This window comes from Canis lupus, chromosome 36 (genome assembly GCF_048164855.1).
Source record: "Canis lupus baileyi chromosome 36, mCanLup2.hap1, whole genome shotgun sequence".
NCBI lineage: Eukaryota > Metazoa > Chordata > Mammalia > Carnivora > Canidae > Canis > Canis lupus.
The window spans coordinates 20,978,024-20,999,848 of NC_132873.1; the positions used below are offsets into that span (position 1 = coordinate 20,978,024).

At 41.9% G+C, this 21,825-nt stretch overlaps 1 protein-coding gene across 3 annotated transcripts in view; it reads right to left on the reverse strand.

Moving 5' to 3' along the window:
- Nucleotides 1-3,200: 3,200 nt before the first annotated feature.
- The window catches only part of LOC140625314 (aldehyde oxidase 4-like), a 64,053-nt gene continuing 45,428 nt past the window's right edge, over nucleotides 3,201-21,825 (reverse strand). For 2 of the 3 annotated variants that reach the window (XM_072812592.1, XM_072812593.1), the window contains exons 23-35: nucleotides 21,653-21,740; nucleotides 21,279-21,365; nucleotides 20,904-21,095; nucleotides 19,309-19,536; nucleotides 16,434-16,529; nucleotides 15,189-15,317; nucleotides 11,087-11,161; nucleotides 10,058-10,110; nucleotides 9,481-9,595; nucleotides 9,230-9,295; nucleotides 7,165-7,350; nucleotides 4,995-5,162; nucleotides 3,201-4,201 (exon numbers count right to left, since the gene is read on the reverse strand). In XM_072812592.1, coding sequence (XP_072668693.1) covers nucleotides 4,148-4,201; nucleotides 4,995-5,162; nucleotides 7,165-7,350; nucleotides 9,230-9,295; nucleotides 9,481-9,595; nucleotides 10,058-10,110; nucleotides 11,087-11,161; nucleotides 15,189-15,317; nucleotides 16,434-16,529; nucleotides 19,309-19,536; nucleotides 20,904-21,095; nucleotides 21,279-21,365; nucleotides 21,653-21,740 — 1,537 coding nt within the window. In that variant the 3' untranslated portion in view covers nucleotides 3,201-4,147. The remainder of the gene's footprint in view (nucleotides 4,202-4,994; nucleotides 5,163-7,164; nucleotides 7,351-9,229; nucleotides 9,296-9,480; nucleotides 9,596-10,057; nucleotides 10,111-11,086; nucleotides 11,162-15,188; nucleotides 15,318-16,433; nucleotides 16,530-19,308; nucleotides 19,537-20,903; nucleotides 21,096-21,278; nucleotides 21,366-21,652; nucleotides 21,741-21,825) is intronic. The other variant, XM_072812594.1, reaches the window with a different exon arrangement.

Genomic DNA, 21,825 nt, shown 5'->3' on the forward strand with positions numbered 1-21,825 from the left:
TTTTCAAATATCTGCAGAAAGCCTTAGAATTCTGGCCGAACGGCAGGAATTGAGGCTACCTGGCACTATTTCCTGCATAAGCTCTTACATCACAAAAGAATATATAAATATATTCATAAAGTTCATCGTGAGTTTCAGGCTCCATTTGGAATGGAAGCTGAATATGCACATCCTTTGGAAACTCTGATTCTTGGAACTGGATTTTTCCTTGGATTCATGCTTTTATGTGATTATGTCATTCTCCTTTGGGCATGGGTAGTCACCCATTCGTTTGATAGAAACTATTGATGCCCATAGTGGCTATGACATTCCCCTGAACCCTTTATTTATTATTATTTTTTTTTCAGATTTTTTAAATTGAAGTTCAATTTACCAACATATAGCATATCACCTAGTGCTCATCCCATCAAGTGCCCCCCTCAGTGCCTGTCACCCAGTCACCCCAACCCTCCACCCACCTCCCTTTCCACTATCCCCCTGAACCCTTTAAATCTGATCCCTTTCTATGCTGGTTCTCAGCATCATGATTTCCACCACATGAACTTCATCAGAAACTATGCTTCCACATTTACATGGTGGGATAGAATTTTCGGAACAGACTCTCAGTTTATTGCTTATAATGAAAAGATGAAGAAGATTGAGAAAAAGATGCAATAAATATCTCATCTCCACCATCCGGAAAGCACACACCTTCCCTGAATTGAAGCGAGTAGCTCACATTGCTTCTGCGGAGCAGAAATAAGTGTCTTGGCTGCTCAGTGATACAAAGAACATTAACAACGTTTAATTATCTTCCTAGTGGGAATTTTTCTACTTTACATAAAAGTTCTGTATGTGTAGAAATAAGTAAATATATAACGAAGTGTGATTTTGTGAGGAGGTTGTAAAGGCCGTGTTGCTAACCTTACAGAAAGGTTTTAGGTAATGGAAGAAGAATCAGTCTGTCTTTCCCCTGTAACACCAGAGGCCTGAAGCTAAGATTGGTCTTTAAAATCCTGTAAATACATAGTGGCCATTTCAGTATCTCTTATCAGGGTGTTGGCCTCATATTGAACTTTAAAAATTTTCTGGAATTTGCCTAAACATCCAAGTATCATGGGTCGTACCATATGGGTTGACAGGGAGATTGAGGTGGCCAAGTCAGGAGAAGCCCACCCCAAGAACTTCCACTCTGGTCCTGAGCTGACTGATTCTCCTTCTTTGAGAAGCCCTATTTGGATGGCAATGTGCTACTGGTATCTATAAATTAAGGCGTTTTCGAACTGTAAATGGAATATTTTAGTCCAAACGTTTTCGGGTTACTTGATTTTTTTTTAAAGAGTTTTATTTCTGCTATTTACCCTTTCATTTTTGTATATCAAGTTTTCATTATACTTAAAACTATATCTTGAAATGTTGTGAAGTGACTTGCTGTATTTTCACTTTGAACTATTGAAATAAATGTGATTTTTTTTTGGTCTGATTATCTGGTTTCCGATTTTGGACATCAGTAGTGCTTTTTTTAAAATATCTTATTCTTATAAGGAAAAGTACAGGAGTCATTAAATTTTGTTTTGGTTTTTAGAAGTCATTAGATTATTAAGTTTTGTAATAAAAGGAATAATTCTGCTTTAAAAAAAAAAAAAAAACTTTTCCTTGGGCAGTCCGGGTAGCTCACCGGTTTAGCGCCACCTTCAGCCCAGGGCGTGATCCTGGAGACCCGGGATCGGGTCCCATGTTGGGCTCCCTGCATGGAGCCTGCTCCTCTGCCTGTGTCTCTGCCTCTCTCTCTCCTCTCTGTGTATTCTCATGAGTAAATAAATAAAATCTAAAAATAAAATGAAATAAAGACTTTTCCTTAAAAGAAACAACGTAGATAATCCAGCCCTCCAATCCCAGCCCCCTTTTCGATCAATCCTATTTCTAAAACCTGAGTGCATGTGAGTGTCTACAGGTCAAGACAATGAACAGAAATCAAATCTCTTCCTGCTACTACTCACTCAGCTCCATCTGCCCAGCATTTTGGTAAGATGGTGCAACACTGGTCTGTCATAAACTTTTGGTCTAGGAGAGGTAAGATGTCTTTGGCCCTGCAGGTCAAAAGGAGCAAGGAGGCGCACAGCTAGTGCAGGCCTGCCACATGTTATTCCTCTTCTGACAAACTTTTACTGAACCCACAATCAAATAGTAGTCATGGTAGGTTTCCAAGTTACTAGCAACTGCAGTTTTGCCCAAAGTTAATAATGATCACGTACTTTCATCATTGAAAGGGCTCTCGACCATTTATGGACCATTGGTTCAAGAAGTCCTATCTGGGAGCCTGGGTGGCTCAGTCAGCTAAGGGTCTGCCTTTGGTTCAGGTCATGATCCCAGGGTCCAGGGATTGAGCCCCGAGTCCAACTCCCTGCTCAATGGGGAGAATGCTTCTCCCTCTACCCCCCGCTCGTGCTCTCTCTCTCAAATAAATAAATAAAGTCTTTAAAAAAAGACCCTATCTTACCCTTCTGTGCAACTGTCAATGTGGTAACACTTTAAAATTAGATGGTCAACAATTAAATTGTAAGATACTTATCTAAATTAGTAATATGCATTAAGCTTTAACATAATAGATATTAAAAACTGTCAAATTTTAAGGACATTAGAATATTAATCCTATGTTTGAAAACTGCTATCCTATAAAATGTACTATTTTTGTAAATACTTTATCCCAAATCCCATTCTTCACATTAATTAAGTACTGCTGAAATGATCAGACTTATTTTGTAAAAATTCAATTTCTGAGTTTTCGGAGCCTTTGCCCACACAGTCTATGAAATACAACACTTTTTAAATTAATTTGTGTCTGTGATAAATGTGTCTTCGCATTTTACTGCTAGAGAAATATACCAGTAATCCTATTTTTGCTGTTCTGTCTGGCACAATGAATTTGTGTGGGTTGCGCTCTGGGCAAACTAGATTATTGGGTGAATTTAAACAGACATTTAAAAAATATATATGTACACACACACACACACACACACACACACACATTTCTCTTAGAATAAGAGAAACTGATTGGCAAGAATTTTGTTTGGAAAGAAGCCTTCCCTTTCTACTGGCAGCCTTCTCTTCTTCCAGTCTGGTCTCATGAACACATGAACAGTAATACACGCTCATTCTTCCACTACAAAATTACTATTAATAATCACAGAGCTTTAGTATCTAGCACACAGATCCTGATATGTGATTTAGTTTGTTTATTTTGTTTCAAATCTCACAGGGACTGACATTTTCTCTGGCATAACCCTGCATTTCCTTAGGAAAATGCAATGTAAAATAGCTAAGAAATAACAAACAAAACGAAACAAAATCCTTGGATTTTTGTGCTCCTCTGAAATTGCAAATGGAAACTGTGCTGATTTCATCCTTTAGACACTAAGCCAAATCAAGGGACTGCAGAAGGATTTGAGATCACTGTTTTACTCAGTGAAGTTTCCCAGGAGAGGAAGACACTGTGCCATGGCAGATGAGGACCAGCTGGAGGCTTTGGCTGGTTCACATCTCTACGCCTCATCTAAACGGGCCACATGTGTGTGGCAGGAACCTGAGGATTGTGATGGGTTTGTAGTGCTGGAGATCACAAGAGCTAATTATGGACATTTCTTCCAACCTCAAGTTCAGAGACCTCATTGTTAGTGGCTTAGAGTTGGCCAAGTATTTGACACAGAAATTGTCAAATACTATAAATCATGGATTTTTTTCAGGTGAGCTGGTTATCATCATCACACCATTGGCTTTGGACCATCACACCACTGGCTTTGGGAATCTAATCTTGAGAGTTTTGGGGGTGGATGATTTTAGAGGTGAGCAGATTTCTTGAAGAACAAAGCATGAGCAGTTTTCTTGAGTTGTTTCATGGTAATGAAAACTGCCATGTTTTAAAATCATGATGTTGTAGATCTTCAGAATAATGCAAATGAAAAGAAGAATTTTTGATTATAAGCTTCATTAAATCTTTTGGTGTAAATTTGCATCCTAAAACAATATCACGCAGCAACCTAAACCACAGAGAATAACTAAAAGATACTAAAAGCATCACTGACAATTGCGAGCCAACCTATATTTTGCTCTGGTCTGAAAATTTTAAGATCAATCACGTATTCTTTCATTTTCTAAGAGAAACATAGGATCAAGACACACGGATAGACCAAGGTGTAAATGTTGAAGGATCATCTCTAGGAATCTGAAAAAGATCAAAAGAGGGAAAATAATTATTAATAAAATGTTGTATGAAAAATTTGTAATTCAGAAGAAAAATTTTTTTAAAAAGAACAAGTCAATGTCCATTTAATTCTTATCAAAATTATATAGGTTTCCTATTACTTTCAATCCTTGAGCCATAAATCTCTTTATCCTCATAAACTTCTAATGTTTGGGATAAGATACATCTTATTCAGAAGCCCTGTACTTTCAAAGGCATAAAGTACAATCTAATTTTATACTAGCCCCTCAGGGCTGCAGTAAGCAGTTCAATATAGGAAGAGTCTCTGATGATAGTTCTAGGCATATTTTCAGCAGCTGGAAAATGAAACTGTGTTCTATTAATGGGTCATTATAAAGCATATCAAAGAGTGCCCAGCAACTTTGATATTTTAATTTAAATTATTTTTATTAGTTTGCTTAACAAATACTTTCTGAATTATTGACCAGATCAGATATCTATTTAATCTAATTTGGTTATTAAGGTGATTAAAATACCACATCAACTACATTTTGACAGAATGTTTCAAGAAGTTAGCTACCATGTTGATTCGCTCCTAGCATTGGCTCAACTGAGTCTGCTTTTCTTTGCAGTCTGAAACAAGCCATCATTTGAGGAGGTTTGCAGTTGCTTGAAGTATATAGGCAGAGTGAGAATTTTCATTGGAAAAGATGAACCTGCCCTGTGATTTTGTCATGATTACCAAATCCATACTAAGAACATGAAAATCCATTAAGCGGTGGTTATAGCTGGGACATCCCTCCACTACTCTTACCATGTCAGTAAACTGATCCACACAAGTCATCCTAATCCACTCAGGAGTTGCTGGGCTATTCAGGGAGAAGGTCTTGGTCAGCCCCCTTTCTTTACGGGCAGCAGTCACTGCATCATATATGGCGAACAACACAGAGGATCCCAAGAACATTCCAGATTCACCCAATCCCTGAGAGGAGGACAAAAGGCTGTCAGAAATGCATGGTTTTCTTAGGACTAATTTGCCTACACACAATACACACAAGAGGTGTGTTCACTCACCTCTTCTGGCTTTACAATCCTTAGAGTGGAATGTGTCCAAATTGCCTGAACTGAAATCCCGCCATGATTTGTGTGTGGGGTCCTCCTCAAAGTAGCTCATGAAAATGCCCCAGAACATCAGGATAGCAGGGCAGCTAAAACCTCCTGGTCCTCTGCCCAGGTAAAGTCCTAAAGACCAAAGCCCTTGGTGCCCTCTAGAATATTCCACATTAGGCTCCAGACCATTTTTGTTTGACTCAAAACCCAAACCAAACAACCACAATCTTTGTAGCTGAACCTGAAAGACAGTGAGGCGGTTGACTTAAACAGTCGGCAGGTGTGCTAATTTCCCTGGTGTGTCGGATGTTTCTGAATTATCAGTGTAGTGGCATTATTATTTGAATGATTCACCAATGCTTCTTTGTACTGATTTTTCTTCTTTCTTCATTCAAAGTAATCTGGTCTGTGATCTGTGCCCAAGACCTTAGAGAGATTGGCCCTTATCTCTGAGCAAATAAAGCCTATCCCAGGCTTTGGTTTTTACTCTAAAGCAAATGTAGAGGGAGAGGTAAAGATGGTAGAAAGAGGGTTTCCTCTGAAGTGAGGCGGAGGGAAGCAGAAAAGTCTTGGGTCCTGTTTGGAGCAAACTGGCAGGGAGGTGGCTAGACCCTAACAGGCAGGATTGCATTCTGTGTCAGATGGTCTTTAGAGATGTTTCTGGTGCAGAAGTAGAAATAGAGCTCTTCAGACAGGAAATCTTGCCTTCCTCCCAATCTTGACCTACTTTCAAGGAGAGGCAATTTCCTGAAAAACCTAAGGTTAGCCTGCCATCTGTCTGACTAGATGTGGGCTCAGAATACAACTTAAGTTGGGGAAGTTGTATTTTCTTAAGCACTCGTGTTCAAGAACCCTCGCTGTAGGTCTTTATGGGCCAGTTAGAGCCCATATGCTCCAGGGGATGTGTGGTCAATAACTCTCATATCTTCAAAGTTGTTTGAAGGCCTATTCTGATTTGGGGAGGTGTGGAGAGAGACAAACAAGAAAGAATTGGGCCTGGAAGACATGAGAGAAGGGTACAGAAAAGAAAGTTCTAGGCTGGTGAAATTTGCCTACAATTTCAGTTTTCTCTCATGGTGGCACTTAGCCTATTGACCCAAGATATTTAACTCTTCCTTGACCTTTTCTTTTTTTAAAGATTTTATTTATTTATTCATAAGAGACACAGACACAGGCCAAGGGAGAAGCAGGCTCCATGCAAGGAGCCCGAAGTGGGACTCAATCCTGGGTCTCCAGGATCACACCCTGGGCTGAAGGTGGCGCTAAACCACCGGGGCTACCCTTCCTTGACCTTTCTTGTTTGATTTATTTCATGATCTCTCTCATGAGTAGAGTCTACTCAGTCTTCTGAAGTCAGTGAACACTACTCCTCCATGGATTTGCTTTTCTTTTCCCATCTCCTGTTAAGATTTTAAATTCAAAGAAGAAAGCAAATTCAGGGGACTATTTCATTATTTCTTGAAAGAGTAGGTTGTTATAGACTGAACTGTACTTTCTCAAAATTCTTATGTTGAAGTCCTAGCTTGCTACCTCAGATTGTGACCATATTTGGAGATAAGGTCTTTAAAGAGATGAAGTTAAAAGGAGGTCTGTAGGGTCACTGGGCCCTAATCCAATATGACTGGTATCTTTATAAGAAAAGGAAATTATGACACACAGGAGACATGTGCACACAGAAGGGATGGCTCTGGGAGGACACAGTGAGAAGGTGGCCACCTGCAAGCCAAAGAGAGGCCTTGGAAGAAATCAAACCATGATCTCAGACTTCTAGTCTCCGGAACCATGAGAAAATATATCTCTGTAGTTTAGGCCACCTAGTCTGGTATTTTATGATGGTAACCCTACAAACTAATACAGAGGTCTTGCATTCTTACCTTGGATGAGTAGATGGCTATGGGATTTCGGGAATGCACCAAAGTGACACGGATCTCTTCTGGTATCTCAGTGACAGTAGGGATTTTGTAGTCATCTGGACTTCGAGAATAAAGCACGCCTTCTGGGGAATATTTCAGTTCCTCTATGGTATAGAATCCCATGCCTTGGATGAATGCTCCTTCTATCTATAGGCAAAAATTTCACAATTTGTAAGTATATGATATTGATGGACTAAATACTCCAATATGACTGAAAATGGAGCTCTGGACCATAGTGAGTCATTCCTGACAGCCTGGGGTGGACTTTACAAAGAGTCCTTCGGGGTCTGGTGTTTGCCATCCTGCCTGGTCTCATCCCTACTTCTCCTTGCCAAGTGTCCCACCCCCCGGGTCCCTGATACTCAACAAGTTCTGGGTAATTCTCAAGCCTAGCAGATTTCATTCAGACCTCCATGTCTTTGTAATGCAGTTTCTCCTGACTCTCTTCACTGCTCAGCTCATCCCCCTGGAGAACTCCTACTCATCCTCCAAGTCCTTGCCTATTTGGAGCCTTGTGGATCCTCCTACCACCTCCTGGGTGGATTTAGAAACTACTTCCTCCAGGCTCACTGCATCTTGAACACATTCCCCCATCATGGTGCCTCTCAGAGGGTATTTTCCTTATTCACCTCTTCCACCTTTCTCTCACATTGATAAGCATTTTGAGGCCTTGGGCTTCTTGTATTCTGTTATTAGTAGCAGGTCTGGTACATAGGTTCTTTTTTTTTTTAAGATTTTATTTATTTATTCGTGAGAGACACAGAGAGAGAAAGAAAGAGGCAGAGACACAGGCGGAGGGAGAAGCAGGCTCCATGCAGGGATCCCGACATAGGACTCGATCCAGATACACAAATCTAAATGCTATATTTGAATATTTCCAAATGCTTATCCCTAAAGGAAAAGATCTAAGCCCAAGAGATCCAGTAGAACACACTTCTGGTTTTCTTTCCTTTTCCAGGGAGACAAGTGTAGAGTTTTCCTGATCATGACATCTCTCTTTCTGCCTCTGCTTAAACAGTAAAGGGGCAGAAGGAGCTGGGAGGTGGGGGCAAGAAGGAGAATGGGAGGCGAGGACAGGGTGAGCCTCTAGGTGGTTCTCAAACTTTACGGGTTTCAGACGAATGTCAGGTGCAGGCTAAATGTTCTGGTTCTGTCTCAGCCCAGCAAAGATGGAACAAGTCTAAGCTTGGGCTTCATTCCTGGGCACAGGAATCTATGTTTTCAATAAACACAAGTACTTCGGTCGCATAATCTGAAGACCACATTTTGAAAAGCATGGCGGGATCAATAAAATTGTGCCTTTTAAAGCCCAAAGGTCAATCCAGGTAAACCAATCTCTTAGGGCTTAGGATGCTGGGAAGCTGTGGGCAGATGAAAGCACCACGTATCTATCAGGGGTGATGCCAAACTGCTCACCTGCTCCAGCTTGCTACTCTGGTGTGCACTGTGGACCAGCTGCCTTGCCTCACCTGGGGGCTGGATGGTAGGATTGGGGTGGGCTGATGTGGCTAGCCCATTGGCTCCCCCTTCAATAACAAGGCTAGAAAAAAGCAAAGCTACACCAGCAGCTGGAAAGGTTTTACCTGGAGGTTTAAGAGGATTTTGGGTGCATTAATTTCATTATTTGTGAGATCAAAATCAGAGTTAAATTCAGCAGGAGGCAAAAAATTGTGTTTAAGTTCTTCTAATTCCCTAAACTGTTTTTGCAGTCTGTTTAAATTTAATACTAATACAACTTTATTATGTTTCTATAGTGTTTCCTAATTATGAACATATTAATATTTATGAAGAAAAATTAGAAGGCATAGAGAATTATAAGCAGGATAAGTCACACATATTTCTGCCATACAAAGGCAATGAACGTTAACTTTTTCTTGAGTTTTCTTCTAATGTTTTATCTATTTGTGTGTGTGCATTAAAATATATAATATGTATTACAGAGTACTTGCACCAGGTATAAACAGTGTTTCTGAATGGAACTGACCAAAAGTTCCTGTGGTCATAGGGTGGTCCTGGTATCACGTACCTGTCCAATGTCCAGGGCTGGGTTTATGCTGAAAGCAGCATCCATGTAGATGTCAGTCCGAAGAAGCTGTTCCAAGAGACAATATAGAGTGGAAAATATTATTTATTTAAAATAGATCCTTATTAAAATTATATATCTGTCCCTGGTTCTTCCACCTGGAGGATCAAGTTGATTATTATGTACAGCACAGAAAACATGTCAATGTTTTTGTTTACACTCTGCAGATGGTGAACACAAATATTACTCTTTACCTTATGAGCCCCAGTCAGACAGTCGACTTCAACCTCAGAACAGGATGCTCCATAAACAAAATATGGATAGGGTTCACCTTTCTCCTTCTCCCAGTCCATATTTGTCAGGTAGCCTCTGAGAAGAGAATCAGCAGTGAACAGCAAAGGCCCTTTCCCCACTAGGGGTCTTATCGCCTGCTGTACTGTGGGGCCTGGAGGTGAACAGAGCACCCACCCCATGGCTGAAGGCCTCCCACCTCTTCTTCAGCAAAGGGGTGGGGAGCATGTGATCAGAGTTGTTAAGAGTCCCACCACAGACACGGGGAGAAGGCCCACTGGTTTCTGACCCCTATCTAGCAGGCAGTTACTGGAACGGGTCAGAGTGTGTGTAATAGCTATGGTGTCCCTCCTGGTCTGTTGGCCATAAACAGCTGTGGCCCCCAAGGAGTCCCTAGGTCTCCCAGGCCTGACCCATGGCTGAGGGCTAGCAGTGGGGGCAGAGCAGCGCTCCCATGCTCTCCAGGCATCTGTCCACATTGATGAGTGCACACCATCTCTGCCCAGGTGTAAGCTAAACCAAAGTAAATACATCATTTACTTGAAATATCCAGTAGTTGAGAGACTGATGCATTGTTCGAAGGCTTTTGCAATCTGGAAGAGATGATTGGTTACAAATAAATATAAATTTAGGGAAAGTAATGAGAAATGCTAATGCCTTCCTCCTCTTGTATGGAGCAAGCTTTCCACTCACATTCACCTCGGTCAAGACTTATGCCTTGTACAAGCCACAGGTCATGCTTTTTAAGAGAGATGTGTAGCGGCAGCTGCTAGCTATACTCTGAGGCCCTCTATTTTTTGGGTTTGCACAGTGTAAAGTTGATTACTTTTGAATCCTTTTTGGCTTTTTAAATTGAGGGGGCTAGACCATATTCATATACTTTTGTATGTAAGTATCTACACAGATATGTACATATATACTCACATACGTTTACATGTGTATGTGTATATCTATATCTATGTATATAGTTTTACTCTGCTTTTCACCCAAATAATTTGACTGGCTGTCTCAGGATATTATGGCAGCTTCCCTACTGGAGCAACCTAGGTAGGGCTAGGAATAATAATACTAACGTTATTGTTATTAAATAATTTGTTATTAAAATATTTATTTTTAATGAATAATTATAAATGATATTTAAAACTTAAAAATATAATAATTTTATAATTAATAGTAATTATTATTGTTATTAAAAATGGAGTAATCCTTTGATAGTAGGATAGCTATTATCTCTTTTGCTCTGGTGAGAAAACCAAGGTCCTGAGGCACTGAGGGTGAACGTTTTCTCCCAGAGCTAGTAGTGACAGAGCAGGGACAGCCACCCTGAGGTGTGTCTTACTGCAGAGCCCATGCTGTTATCATGCTCTGTGAGAAATCAGGCTCTGAAATAAAGTTGTTTCAATGAATCCAGACAGAGCTTTTGTTCTTTTGGAAAAGTGGAAGCAAATGTTAATAAACGCTTTGTTTCTTGAACGGGCACCAGCAATCAGCCCATGAACTTAGGGCCGTCACCCATCTGGATGTGTGTGTGTGTCTTTCCCTGGCAGGGGTAATAAAAAGAACACTCACCCAGTCCTCCCATTTTCCTTTAGGGTTTTTCCTGATGACTGGCTGAAGACGGGCCATGAGAATTTGGCAGGCATTCTAAAAATAAATATTTGAAATGACATCGGAAAGAAGAGGCACAGGAAATAACAAAATGTTAAATATTTACATCAATTCAAGTGGAATCTGTCAGTTTTGTGAACCTGCTGGCTAGTTCTCTAGGCAGGGTTTCTTAAAGTTGAGTAATGTAGGGAACCCCGTGGAAGGAAGCAAATATTCTTGTGGGTACTGTGGTGTTGACATTCATTATCTTTATTACAATGTTGTTTAAATATATGCTAACATAAAACTAGGTTGAGTCTCCTAGAGTTAAAGCTCTTTTGTACCTCCAAAGCAGAAATAAAATGACGAGGCATACAGACCGATCTATATACCGATAAAAATCAAAATAACAACATTAATTTAGTTCGTTGATGACGCTGTTTCTATGAAGGTAGATTCTTGCTTGGAATGTGGCCGTCGTGGCTGGGCCCACACACACGGTGGGGGTCACGGCGCCTGCTGTGTGCTGGGTGATGGGTCAATTTTCTCTCCATTCTTCTCATGTAAATTGCCACCAGATTTTCATCTGTACTTTATACCTCGCTATCATCAGCTCTTCACTGGGCAAGAAAAAACATCGTTTACCCATGAAGTCCATCTCCTCTCTTCTCTTGTTGCCTGGACACAAAGTATACTTCTTGGTCCCAAATGTGGGCAAAGGGGAAAGATGCTACTTATAAAGTGGTCATTCTGATGACGTGAAATGTGCTTTAAATTTTTTTTTTTAAAACATTATGGGTGAGATGAAAATAAGAAGGACTGAGGTGAAATCTTGAACCCTTGAAATGACACCTGCTGACCCCTGGTATCAGTGGGCCCCAATGTGGCTTCCGCCCTTAATTCAAACATGAATCTGTTCCTGTCTGCTCTCACTTATTCATCTCAGCCTCAGATCACTTCTCATGTTCCCTCTTAGTTTCTGTTCCTTCTTTTCTGTTATCCCTTCTTGGGGAAATGGTTTTTGCCTTCTCATGTGTTAGGGAGATCCTTGTTTTCTTTCTTTCTTTTTTTTTTTTTTTTAAATTACTTATTGATTTTAGAGAAAGACAGAGAACGAGCAGGGGGAGGGGGAGAGGGAGAGAGAGAATCCTCAAGCAGACTCCATGCTGAGTGTGGAGCCGGACACGGGGCTCCATCCCAGGACTCTGAGATCATGACCTGAGAAAAGTCAAGAGTTGGCCGTTGATCCTTGTTTTCATAAATCTATTTGCTGGTCCATTCAGCTTCCAGTCACTCACCTTATTACAAATGGGAGCCTTCTGAAAGAGGGCCACATCCAAGGCAACCTAAGTCACACAGTTCCTACCTGCCCAGATATTGGGTGTTCTCCTAACTGTGTCCTAACCTCATACTCCGGCACATAACTTTATCCTCAGAAGTCTGACAGGCTCCTGAGATAAGTTTTCCCTTTAAGAGAGTGAGATATTGCAGAGAACAATTTCATTCTTTTGTGACCTCCTGAACTCCTTTCTCACCTCATATCCCCTGGTTGGATCACCTCCCTCTACTGAAGCTCTAAATGCCACATACAAAATTATCCATCTTTTTTTTTTTTTGCATTGTAGAAAATTTCAAAATATATAAAAGTGAGAGAATAATGCACTAGTCCCCCTTAACCAGCCTCAACAGTAAACATCTATACCCCAAACTCACCCCTCTGCTATCTTTCTTACCTCTTCTACCTTGTTCTCTTTTGATTTCTCTGCTCCAGTCTCCCAGGCCTGCTACAGCTTCTCAAGAACAGTAAGCTAGCTCGCTCTGCTCCCAAATCCCCACATGGCTTCTTTTCTTGCTGTGTTTAGGACCAGGCTCAAGGATTGATTGATTTATTGATTGATTGAATGTTTGAATGTAAGCTCTATGAGGTCAGGCTCTTTGGACTTTGTCCTGTTTCACTTGCTGCTACACCCTTAGTGCTTAGAACAGGACCTAGCACATGGTAGGCCCTCAGTAAATGTTTGTTAAATCAATGTGGGATCAATAAAATAAGTGTGAAAAAGACATGAACAGAAATTTCACAGAGGAAGACATAGACATGGCCAACAAGCACATGAGAAAATGCTCCGCATCACTGGCCATCAGGGAAATACAAATCAAAACCACAATGAGATACCACCTCACACCAGTGAGAATGGGGAAAAGTAACAAGGCAGGAAACAACAAATGTCGGAGAGGATGTGGAGAAAAGGGGAACTCTTTTGCACTGCTGGTAGGAATGTGAACTGGTGCAGCCACTCTGGAAAACCGTGTGGAGTTTCCTCAAAGAGTTAAAAATAGACCTGCCCTACGACCCAGCAATTGCACTGCTGGGGATTTACCCCAAAGATACAGATGCAGTGAAACACCGGGACACCTGCACCCCGATGTTTATAGCGGCAATGTCCACAATAGCCACACTGTGGAAGGAGCCTCAGTGTCCATCAGAAGATGAATGGATAAAGAAGCTGTGGTCTATATATACAATGGAATATTCCTCAGCCATTAGAAACAATGAATACCTACCATTTGCTTCGACGTGGATGGAACTGGAGGGTATTATGCTGAGTGAAGTAAGTCAGTCGGAGAAGGACAAACATTATATGGTCTCATTCATTTGGGGAATATAAAAAATAGTGAAAGGGAATAAAGGGGAAAGGAGAGAAAATGAGTGGGAAATATCAGTGAGGGAGACAGAACATGAGAGACTCCTAACTCTGGGAAACGAACAAGGGGTAGTGGAAAGGGAGGTGGGCAGGGGGTGGGGGTGACTGGGTGATGGGCACTGAGGGGGGCACTTGACGGGATGAGCACTGGGTGATATGCTATATGTTGGCAAATTGAGCTCCAATAAAAAAATAAGTGTGAAGTCACACAAATTTATGACTTTTATTGTGATGATTCTTCATTATAAAATATCAAAATATTTCTAAAAACATTGTGTGTGTGTGTGTGTACACACACACACACACACACACACACACACACATACTGGTGTCTCTGCTTTATCAATGCCCAAGACTATGCCTTAGTCATGCACTAGGTGTCTCTGTGCCACCTGTGCTTGCAAGGCAACCAGAATCTGGTTAAAAGGTGAAAAATGGACTCAGTCACCTACTTGTTTTAACCAAATTAGAATTTCCCAGACTGTTTTTCTTGGGTGCTGATTCCATAGATTTTAAGAGGGGTTTTATTAATGAAAATTTTTTCATAATTAAGCAAGCTTGGGAATAACAGTGAAACAAAGTTAAAGAGGTTTCTTTACTGCTGGACTTGTCAGAGCCTTTATGATGCTAATATGCATCATAAGCCTCTATGAATGGGATGTAGCCTGCAACATTTTCCAAACTTGTTGACTACAGAATCCTTTTTTCCCCACTGAGAACATGGGACCACTGATCCAAGGAACATACTTTGGGAATCCATGGTTCACATGATATATGGGTATATTCAACAGGTTGAAATTTTCTCTTTTCATCTAGGTGTTTGTCTCTGTGGGTGACTAACGGTCAATTAGTGGTTTTCTGGAGGTTGTAGGGTGGGGAGGGGGTGGTGGTGGCAGCTTTGTTGCATGATCTCTGCGAGCCACATGATTCTATGAGATGGGTGGTATTTGGGTGAAGTTTTGCAGAAGAGGAAACTGATCCTTAGAGAGGTTAAAAGACAGGTCAAGCCCTTCCTGGATTGAGGATATCCTGTTAGTGCTGCGATTACTCTGCATTTCTCTGGTGTGCTGGGGTGAGAGTGGGAAGAGATTCTCAACTCTAACACAAGGCCGGCGCGGGGGGGGGGGGGGTGGGGGGTTGCTGAAGGTGCAGGTTTCACATGCAGCAGAAAATTAATGATGAAAAACAGCTCAGGGCAGCAGAAAGAGCACCAGCTGGGATCCTCAGAGAGCTGGACTTGGAGTCTTGGCTTGGCAGGTAATTAGCTGAATGATCTGCAACCAGCCACTTGACTTGGACTCAGTTTCATTTTCCATAAAAGAAGGTGTGGGACAAGGTGTCCTCCAGCATTGTCACTGAGTGAGAACTGAAAGAAACGTCACCTGTACAGCCTTCCCGTTGATGTCTGCTCCCATTGACGCCGCCGTGAAGGAAGCGTTGGGCACCGTGACGGTGCTTGTCTCAGACAGGTGTATGTACGACTGGGGGATGTTCAGTTCTCGACTAGCCACCTGCCATAAGCAGAAGAGAAATATTATTTATTTCATTGACTTTAAGCACACCTCCCCACATACCCCCCCCCCAATTAAAAACCTTCTGATTCTTTTTTTTGAACTGAGTATAAAACTTGACTGTCTTACTGGGACAAACATTTAAGACAGCATCTTGAATTTTATATGCAGATTATTAGTTTGAAGCAACCAAAGAATCTTCTTGTTTTTTTTTTTTTTTTTTTTAAACCAGTTTCCATGTGGAACCATGTGGCAGTATGGTCACTCTGGGACATCTAGTTTAGTATGACACATGCAGGCAGGGCTGAGGTCCTGATCTTAATGTTTTACCTTCATTTTCTTGTGATTTACAGACAATTTGGCAGATTATGATTCTTTGGTGGAACATTCCGCAGCCATAAGGATTTTGTTTGTAAAGAAGCAAGATATGTTCAGAGAAGGCCCTGCGGATTTTTGTAATTTCCTAATTCCAAGCACTCTATTGAATAATATTATTTTCTCAAAGAAAGTACCTTCTCCGTATTTCTCATTGGGAGAGAAGCTTTGTCTTCCTCTGCCCTCTCCCACGCATACCTGCTTCCATATTTTTGATTCAGGTGTCATTTTCAACAAATTCTTATTTGATATTAAAAGAAGAAGGAAAATTTCTTATGGCAAATAATCCTTTGTTCTTTAAAAAGTATTAGAAATACTTCTTCGAATTAGTACACAGAATGGCCAGTTATATGGAGTTCCTAAGTGGGTTGTGAATTCTGTGAACATAATTTCTGATCTTATTAAACACATCCATTTCTAATCGGAGATCTGAATTAACATAAGATTGCTTTGAGCAGGTGCCACAAAGTTGAAAAGTATTTTATCTGTGAAAGCTGGAATCCCATTTTTCAGACGACCTGGTTTTTTTTTTCAGGAAGAATATTATCACCTATTTTCTCAATTCTAACACCCACGTCCTTCACCCCCCTGCAGTCTGCATTCCTGAAATCAAGATGAGTCTTACAGTTGATCCGTGCACTTAGCATGATGACATGTCTCCTGCTCAATGGGAAAAAGCTGCTAAGCTGATTGTAAGGTGCTATACTTTGCTACAGCAGAGATGACAGGCACTTAACTCACCTGAATCATTTTGGTGTGAAGGCCTTGTCCCATTTCACAGCCTCCATGAGTCACCAGGACAGAGCCATCGAGGTAGATGTGGACTAGAGCGGCCGCCTGGGGGAAATAATTACACCGGTTTGGAAACTGATGAGGCCAAATGTTGCTGAGAGTTTAGCCGAGGTTGCTAGATGAACATTTTGCTCTATTGAGCCAATCTCTCTCACTGTTTATACTAAAAAAAAAAAAAAAAAAAAATAGCCAGTACAGGTAGCAACAGACAACCCCTGTCAAATGAATCCCCAGACTTGAAAACCATCAATGTCGATGTATGAATGTGGCTCATCTCCCCTCCTACCAGTCGTCTCCGGCCCACTGGGGGCCTTGTGTGATTGCTTTGAGGCCACTCCAAAGCCCCAGCTTGTATAATAGTTTATTATTCGTCTCTCCCAGGACATGAAAATTAATTTTACAGCAAATAGAACCTGTATGGGTAAATTTCCAGGCACAAACTGCCTTGGATGCCAGAGATGCTGGAAGAAACTTAAGATGTTTTCATGGTTTCCAAATGCTGCTGACCTTCAGGATCTCAGTATGGGAACAAGTATGGGTCTCATTTTGGAAATTCCAACTCAGGAGAAGGTTGGGGGTGGAGCCTAAGCATTCAGTTTTTTAAGCTCCCAGGTGATTTTGATGATTGGCCATGTTTGGGATCCACAGATTTAGTCCAAAGTCTTCACTTTGCAGAGGGGGGAATAGGAGCCCAGGGAGGAGGAGAGTCGCCAAAGCCAGGTGCCTAGTTTGGGATAGAGCCTCGACCGGAACCCACAACTCCTCACTTGAGCCCCGTGTCCTCCACACCCGTGCCAGGCTGCTTCCCTTGGACCAATTGCCGTTCTATTCTTTGGGGCCAGCTGTTTCAGGGAGAGGATCCGCAGCCGGTGCAAATGGCTCCAGGGACCAGGCCATAGGAGAGAGGGGGCTGGGCTACGTTATGTGAGCGAGTTGCTGGAATTTTTCTTGACAGCACTTCCCTCTCTCACGCTGGTGCCTGGGTCCCCTGGGGGCCTCTACCCCTGTGTTGATGCCTGTGCCCCTGCTACCAACCACTGAAAAATCAACTCAGCTTGCCATGCCATCTCCTGAGTCTCAGACTGTGTTCTCAGGCCTATCAAGTTCTCTGCAAGAACTTTTAAACTTTGTGTTTTCACCTTATGATAATCTTTTATTTTTTTTTTAAGATTTTATTTATTTATTCATGAGGGACACAGAGAGGCAGAGACACAGGCAGAGGGAGAAGCAGGCTCCCCACGGGAAGCCTGATGCAGGACTCGATCCCAGGACCCCGGGATCACGCCCTGAGTCGAAGGCAGACAGTCAATCACTGAGCCACCCAGGGGCCTCACCCTATGATAATGTAATGAGACTAATGGATAACCACGTAACAGTGAGTATTGTCATGTGCTTTCAGAGCCCGTTAGATTTTATGTTGATGATTGTACAACCACCAAGGAGGACTACTTTAATTAATGGGGCATATTAGACACAAGAGATGGGACAGTGAGTCATCACAACCTACGTAGATGTTTAGGATAAAGATTTCAAAATGTCTTGTGCAGCAGCAGCAGCAGCAGCAGCAGCCAGAACTACATTCATCTTGTGAGCGAGGATTTAGTTTTAAAGAAGCAATATACGGGCAGCGCGGGTGGCTCAGCGGTTTAGCGCCTGCCTTCGGCCCAGGGTGTGATCCTGGAGTCACTGGATCGAGACCCATGTTGGGCTCCCTGTATGGAGCCTGCTTCTCCCTCTGCCTGTGTCTCTGCCTCTCTCTCTCTCTCTCTCTCTGTGTCTCTCATGAATAAATAAATAAAATCTTTAAAAAAAAATAAAGGAGCAATATCATCTACTACATTAAGTGAATGTTACTATTTTCTTACTGGCATTTATAATACTATTTTTATTTGATTTCCAATTTTGTTTGTATTTGATATAGGCATAGGAGCTATAAGAAGCTTATTCCTTGTTTTGAGATTATTCACAGGTAAATGACATCAAAATAAAGAATTTAAGTGATCACTGAGTCCACAAATTTTGTTTTTCCTTTAAAGGGGGTCTGCAGGTTATTCTAGCTTGAGAAGCCCCCTCCCCGCCAGGGAAACACAACACCTGCCCCAAGCAGTGCAGCGCTTCTGGCCTTCCCTTCTCTCCCTCTCGTTCTGCCTTCGGCCTTGTTAGTGGACTCCAGGGAAGGGGGTGTATGGAAGATAATTTGGTGAGAGACATTCATACCACGAAGGGGGCCTCTATTCCTTTCTTGGCATGGATTCGTTAAGGGGACATTTCAGAGGTTGATGGGGATAGAAGCAAAAAATAAGAATCAGAAGCAGAGCCCCATGAAACTCTGGTAAAGGTGAAACCGAAAAGAAGGCACAGCAGCCACCGAGCTTTCACGTAGTAACTCCGAGGTCCTGCGTGCATGGGGAACTGTCTGTTCTCAGGTGTTTTTGAAAGTTCTGTCTTCAAACGACCCCACTGCTGCCACTAAGAATTCAGGAAAGAGAAAGAGATCCCCTTATTTCTCCCAATTCTCTGATGGATTTGAAATTAGACCCCATACCTCAATGCTCATGCCTGGGGCCCTGCCCAAGGTCAGACCCCTGGAGCTGCTGGACTTCATCTGTCGACTGCTTTCTGAGCCCCTGGTTCCAGATCTGCTCTGAAACCTGGGGTCCCCAGCACTTCCTAAACCTGCTTTGTTTCCTGCTATAGGAATATGTCTGGGTTTCTTCTTTCTCCCCCCAGCAGGCCATCCCTGGTTGCACACGATTGCCGTTTTCAGACAGCCAGTTGTGTGGGAAAGGGCTTCTGGCGAGAAGACAGACACTCTCATCCTCACCTGATTGTAGTAGGCCACGGGGAACCCAATAGTAAATTTCATGGGGACCACGGCAAGGCCCCTCTTCTTCCAGTAGTTCTTTTTGTTAAATTCCTCCGCAGCCAGTTTCCTAGGATAGAATGAAGATTTTTCCAGACATTGTTTCCAGCATTTTCGCAAGGGCTCTGGATTAAATGTCTGCTTGTAGGCTGTTTTGCTGATTCTCTTATACATGTTTATTTCTTTAACCTGAAAGACAATAATATGGATTTTAGGGATACATACTTATTCCATTAGTGGAGCAAAGGTTTTGTCATACACCTGATATGAAGAAAGTCCTTCTAAAGAGGAAACTATTTAAGTGGCTGTAAACATGCAAGTGCAGGCAGCCCGGGTGGCTCAGCGGTTTAGCGCTGCATTCAGCCCAGGGTGTGATCCTGGAGACCCGGGATCGAGTCCCACGTCGGGTTCCCTGCGTGGAGCCTGCTTCTCCCTCTGCCTGTGCCTCTGCCTCTCTGTGTGTCTCTCATGAGTAAATAAATTAAATCTTTAAAAAAAATATATGCAAGTACAAGTGTACATATATAAACATCACAATAACAACAATAATCATAATAACAATAGAAACTACTGGTGAATACTTCATATGCTCCAAGCTGTAGTTGAATGTGTATTATCTCAGTTAATTTCACCAGAACCCTGAGAAATAGCAGGTACCATCTTTTTTTTTTTTTAAGAGTTATTTATTTATTCATGAGAGACACAGACAGAGAGTGAGGCAGAGACATAGGCAGAGGGAGAAGCAGGCTTCCCTCAGGAAGCCTGATGGAGGACTCGATTCTGGATCCCGTGAGCCAGAGGCAGACACTCAACTGCTGAGTCACCCAAGCGTTCCTAACAGGTGCCATCTATTATGAGCCTTGTCACAAGTTTTGTTAGTGGTGATACAAAATTCTCCCCACTCAAAATTGTTTTACTCCTACACAATGTTTCCTTATTCTTAACTATTCAAATTAGCCCCTCAAAATCTTGAACTGTGGAAGAATGTTTGCACAAATGGCAATCATTCCACTCTCTGTGTTCATGCCCTTAGGTGGTTTCACCCTGACTCTAGGATTGGCCATATGACTTGCTATATGGCTCATGGGATAATACATATTAATAATGGCAGACACTTGAAAAAGGCTTGCCACATTCCCGCCACTCTTAGGAACTCTGTGACCACCACCCTGAGAGCTAATCTGGGCTAGTCTACTGGAGGACGAGACTCTGCAGTGGAAATGACCCTTCCCAGCTGAGATGTCCCCTAGATCAATCAGCCCGGTGACCACCAGACACATAAATGAAGCTGTCTTAGACCATAAATTCCAGTTGAACTGGCTCAGACCAGAAGAGCTACCCAGCTGACCCTGAGACCTAGAAGAAATACTTCCTGTTATTTTAGTCCATTAAATTTTGTGCTTGACTTATTACGTATCAAAAGCTAACTGATACACAGATGGTGTACTTTATTTCTTTGAATCTGATTAGAAGCTGATAAAATGCTCTATGTAGGTACTCAAGATATATTTGAAACAACGATGTCAAAATTTTGTTAGGGGGTTTTGACTTCTTACCTCTTCAGGGGGTAAATTACACTGAGATGCCACAGCAGTTATGTAAGCTTCCACTACCACTGTAGCCTGAGGGAAGCCAAATCCGCGGAAGGCCGTGTTGGATGGCAAATTTGTTTTGCAAGCTCTACCCCGGCACCGGAAATTAGGAATATGATATGCATTTTCAGATTTCAACACGACGAAGTCTATCACCTGAATTAAAGCAAAACAAAACAAAACTTCACATCTATCAAATATTCAAAATCACTTAACCAAATTTTATCTCTAAGTAGAACCCTTCATAGAATTTATCTACTTTGCATGACAGATATTCATGCAAAGATAGTGTGGCAATACAGCTCAACTGGTAGCCTACGGGAAAGGCCTATTTCCTACCGACTCAGACTCATCAGGAGTACATCCACTGTTGATATAATATTCAACATCAGCAGCTTTGATCACACCATTGTTCATGAATCCAATCTGCAAGGTGATATAAGTAAAACAACCTTCTCAATACAACCATGTTAGTATACACACACATGTGATCACAGTTGTCATCAGACCATGTTTGATGTGACAGTCTCCAGAGGGACACTGAGGCTGATACCCAAGCTGACTAGGATCTCAACAGAAAGTTCTGGTCAGTTATAGGCAGCATCCAAATATTCCTTTCAAATGGTATGGAATTTAGTAATTGTTCTCACTGTTGGTTGGGTATCAATGAACAATGTTTTAGGCAGTTTCCTAAAATTTTTTATCTCACTCACTTTGTATTTTCCAAGGAGTGGGTGGCGGCCACCAGTTATCAGCATGTCATCACCACGCTCCAGAATAAACCGGATTGGGCGGCCAGTCCTATAGGAAATGACTCTGTTAATATGCTGGATGCTTCATAAATTGTAGAAACAAAGAGATGGGGAGGGGGGGGCTTGAGATAATC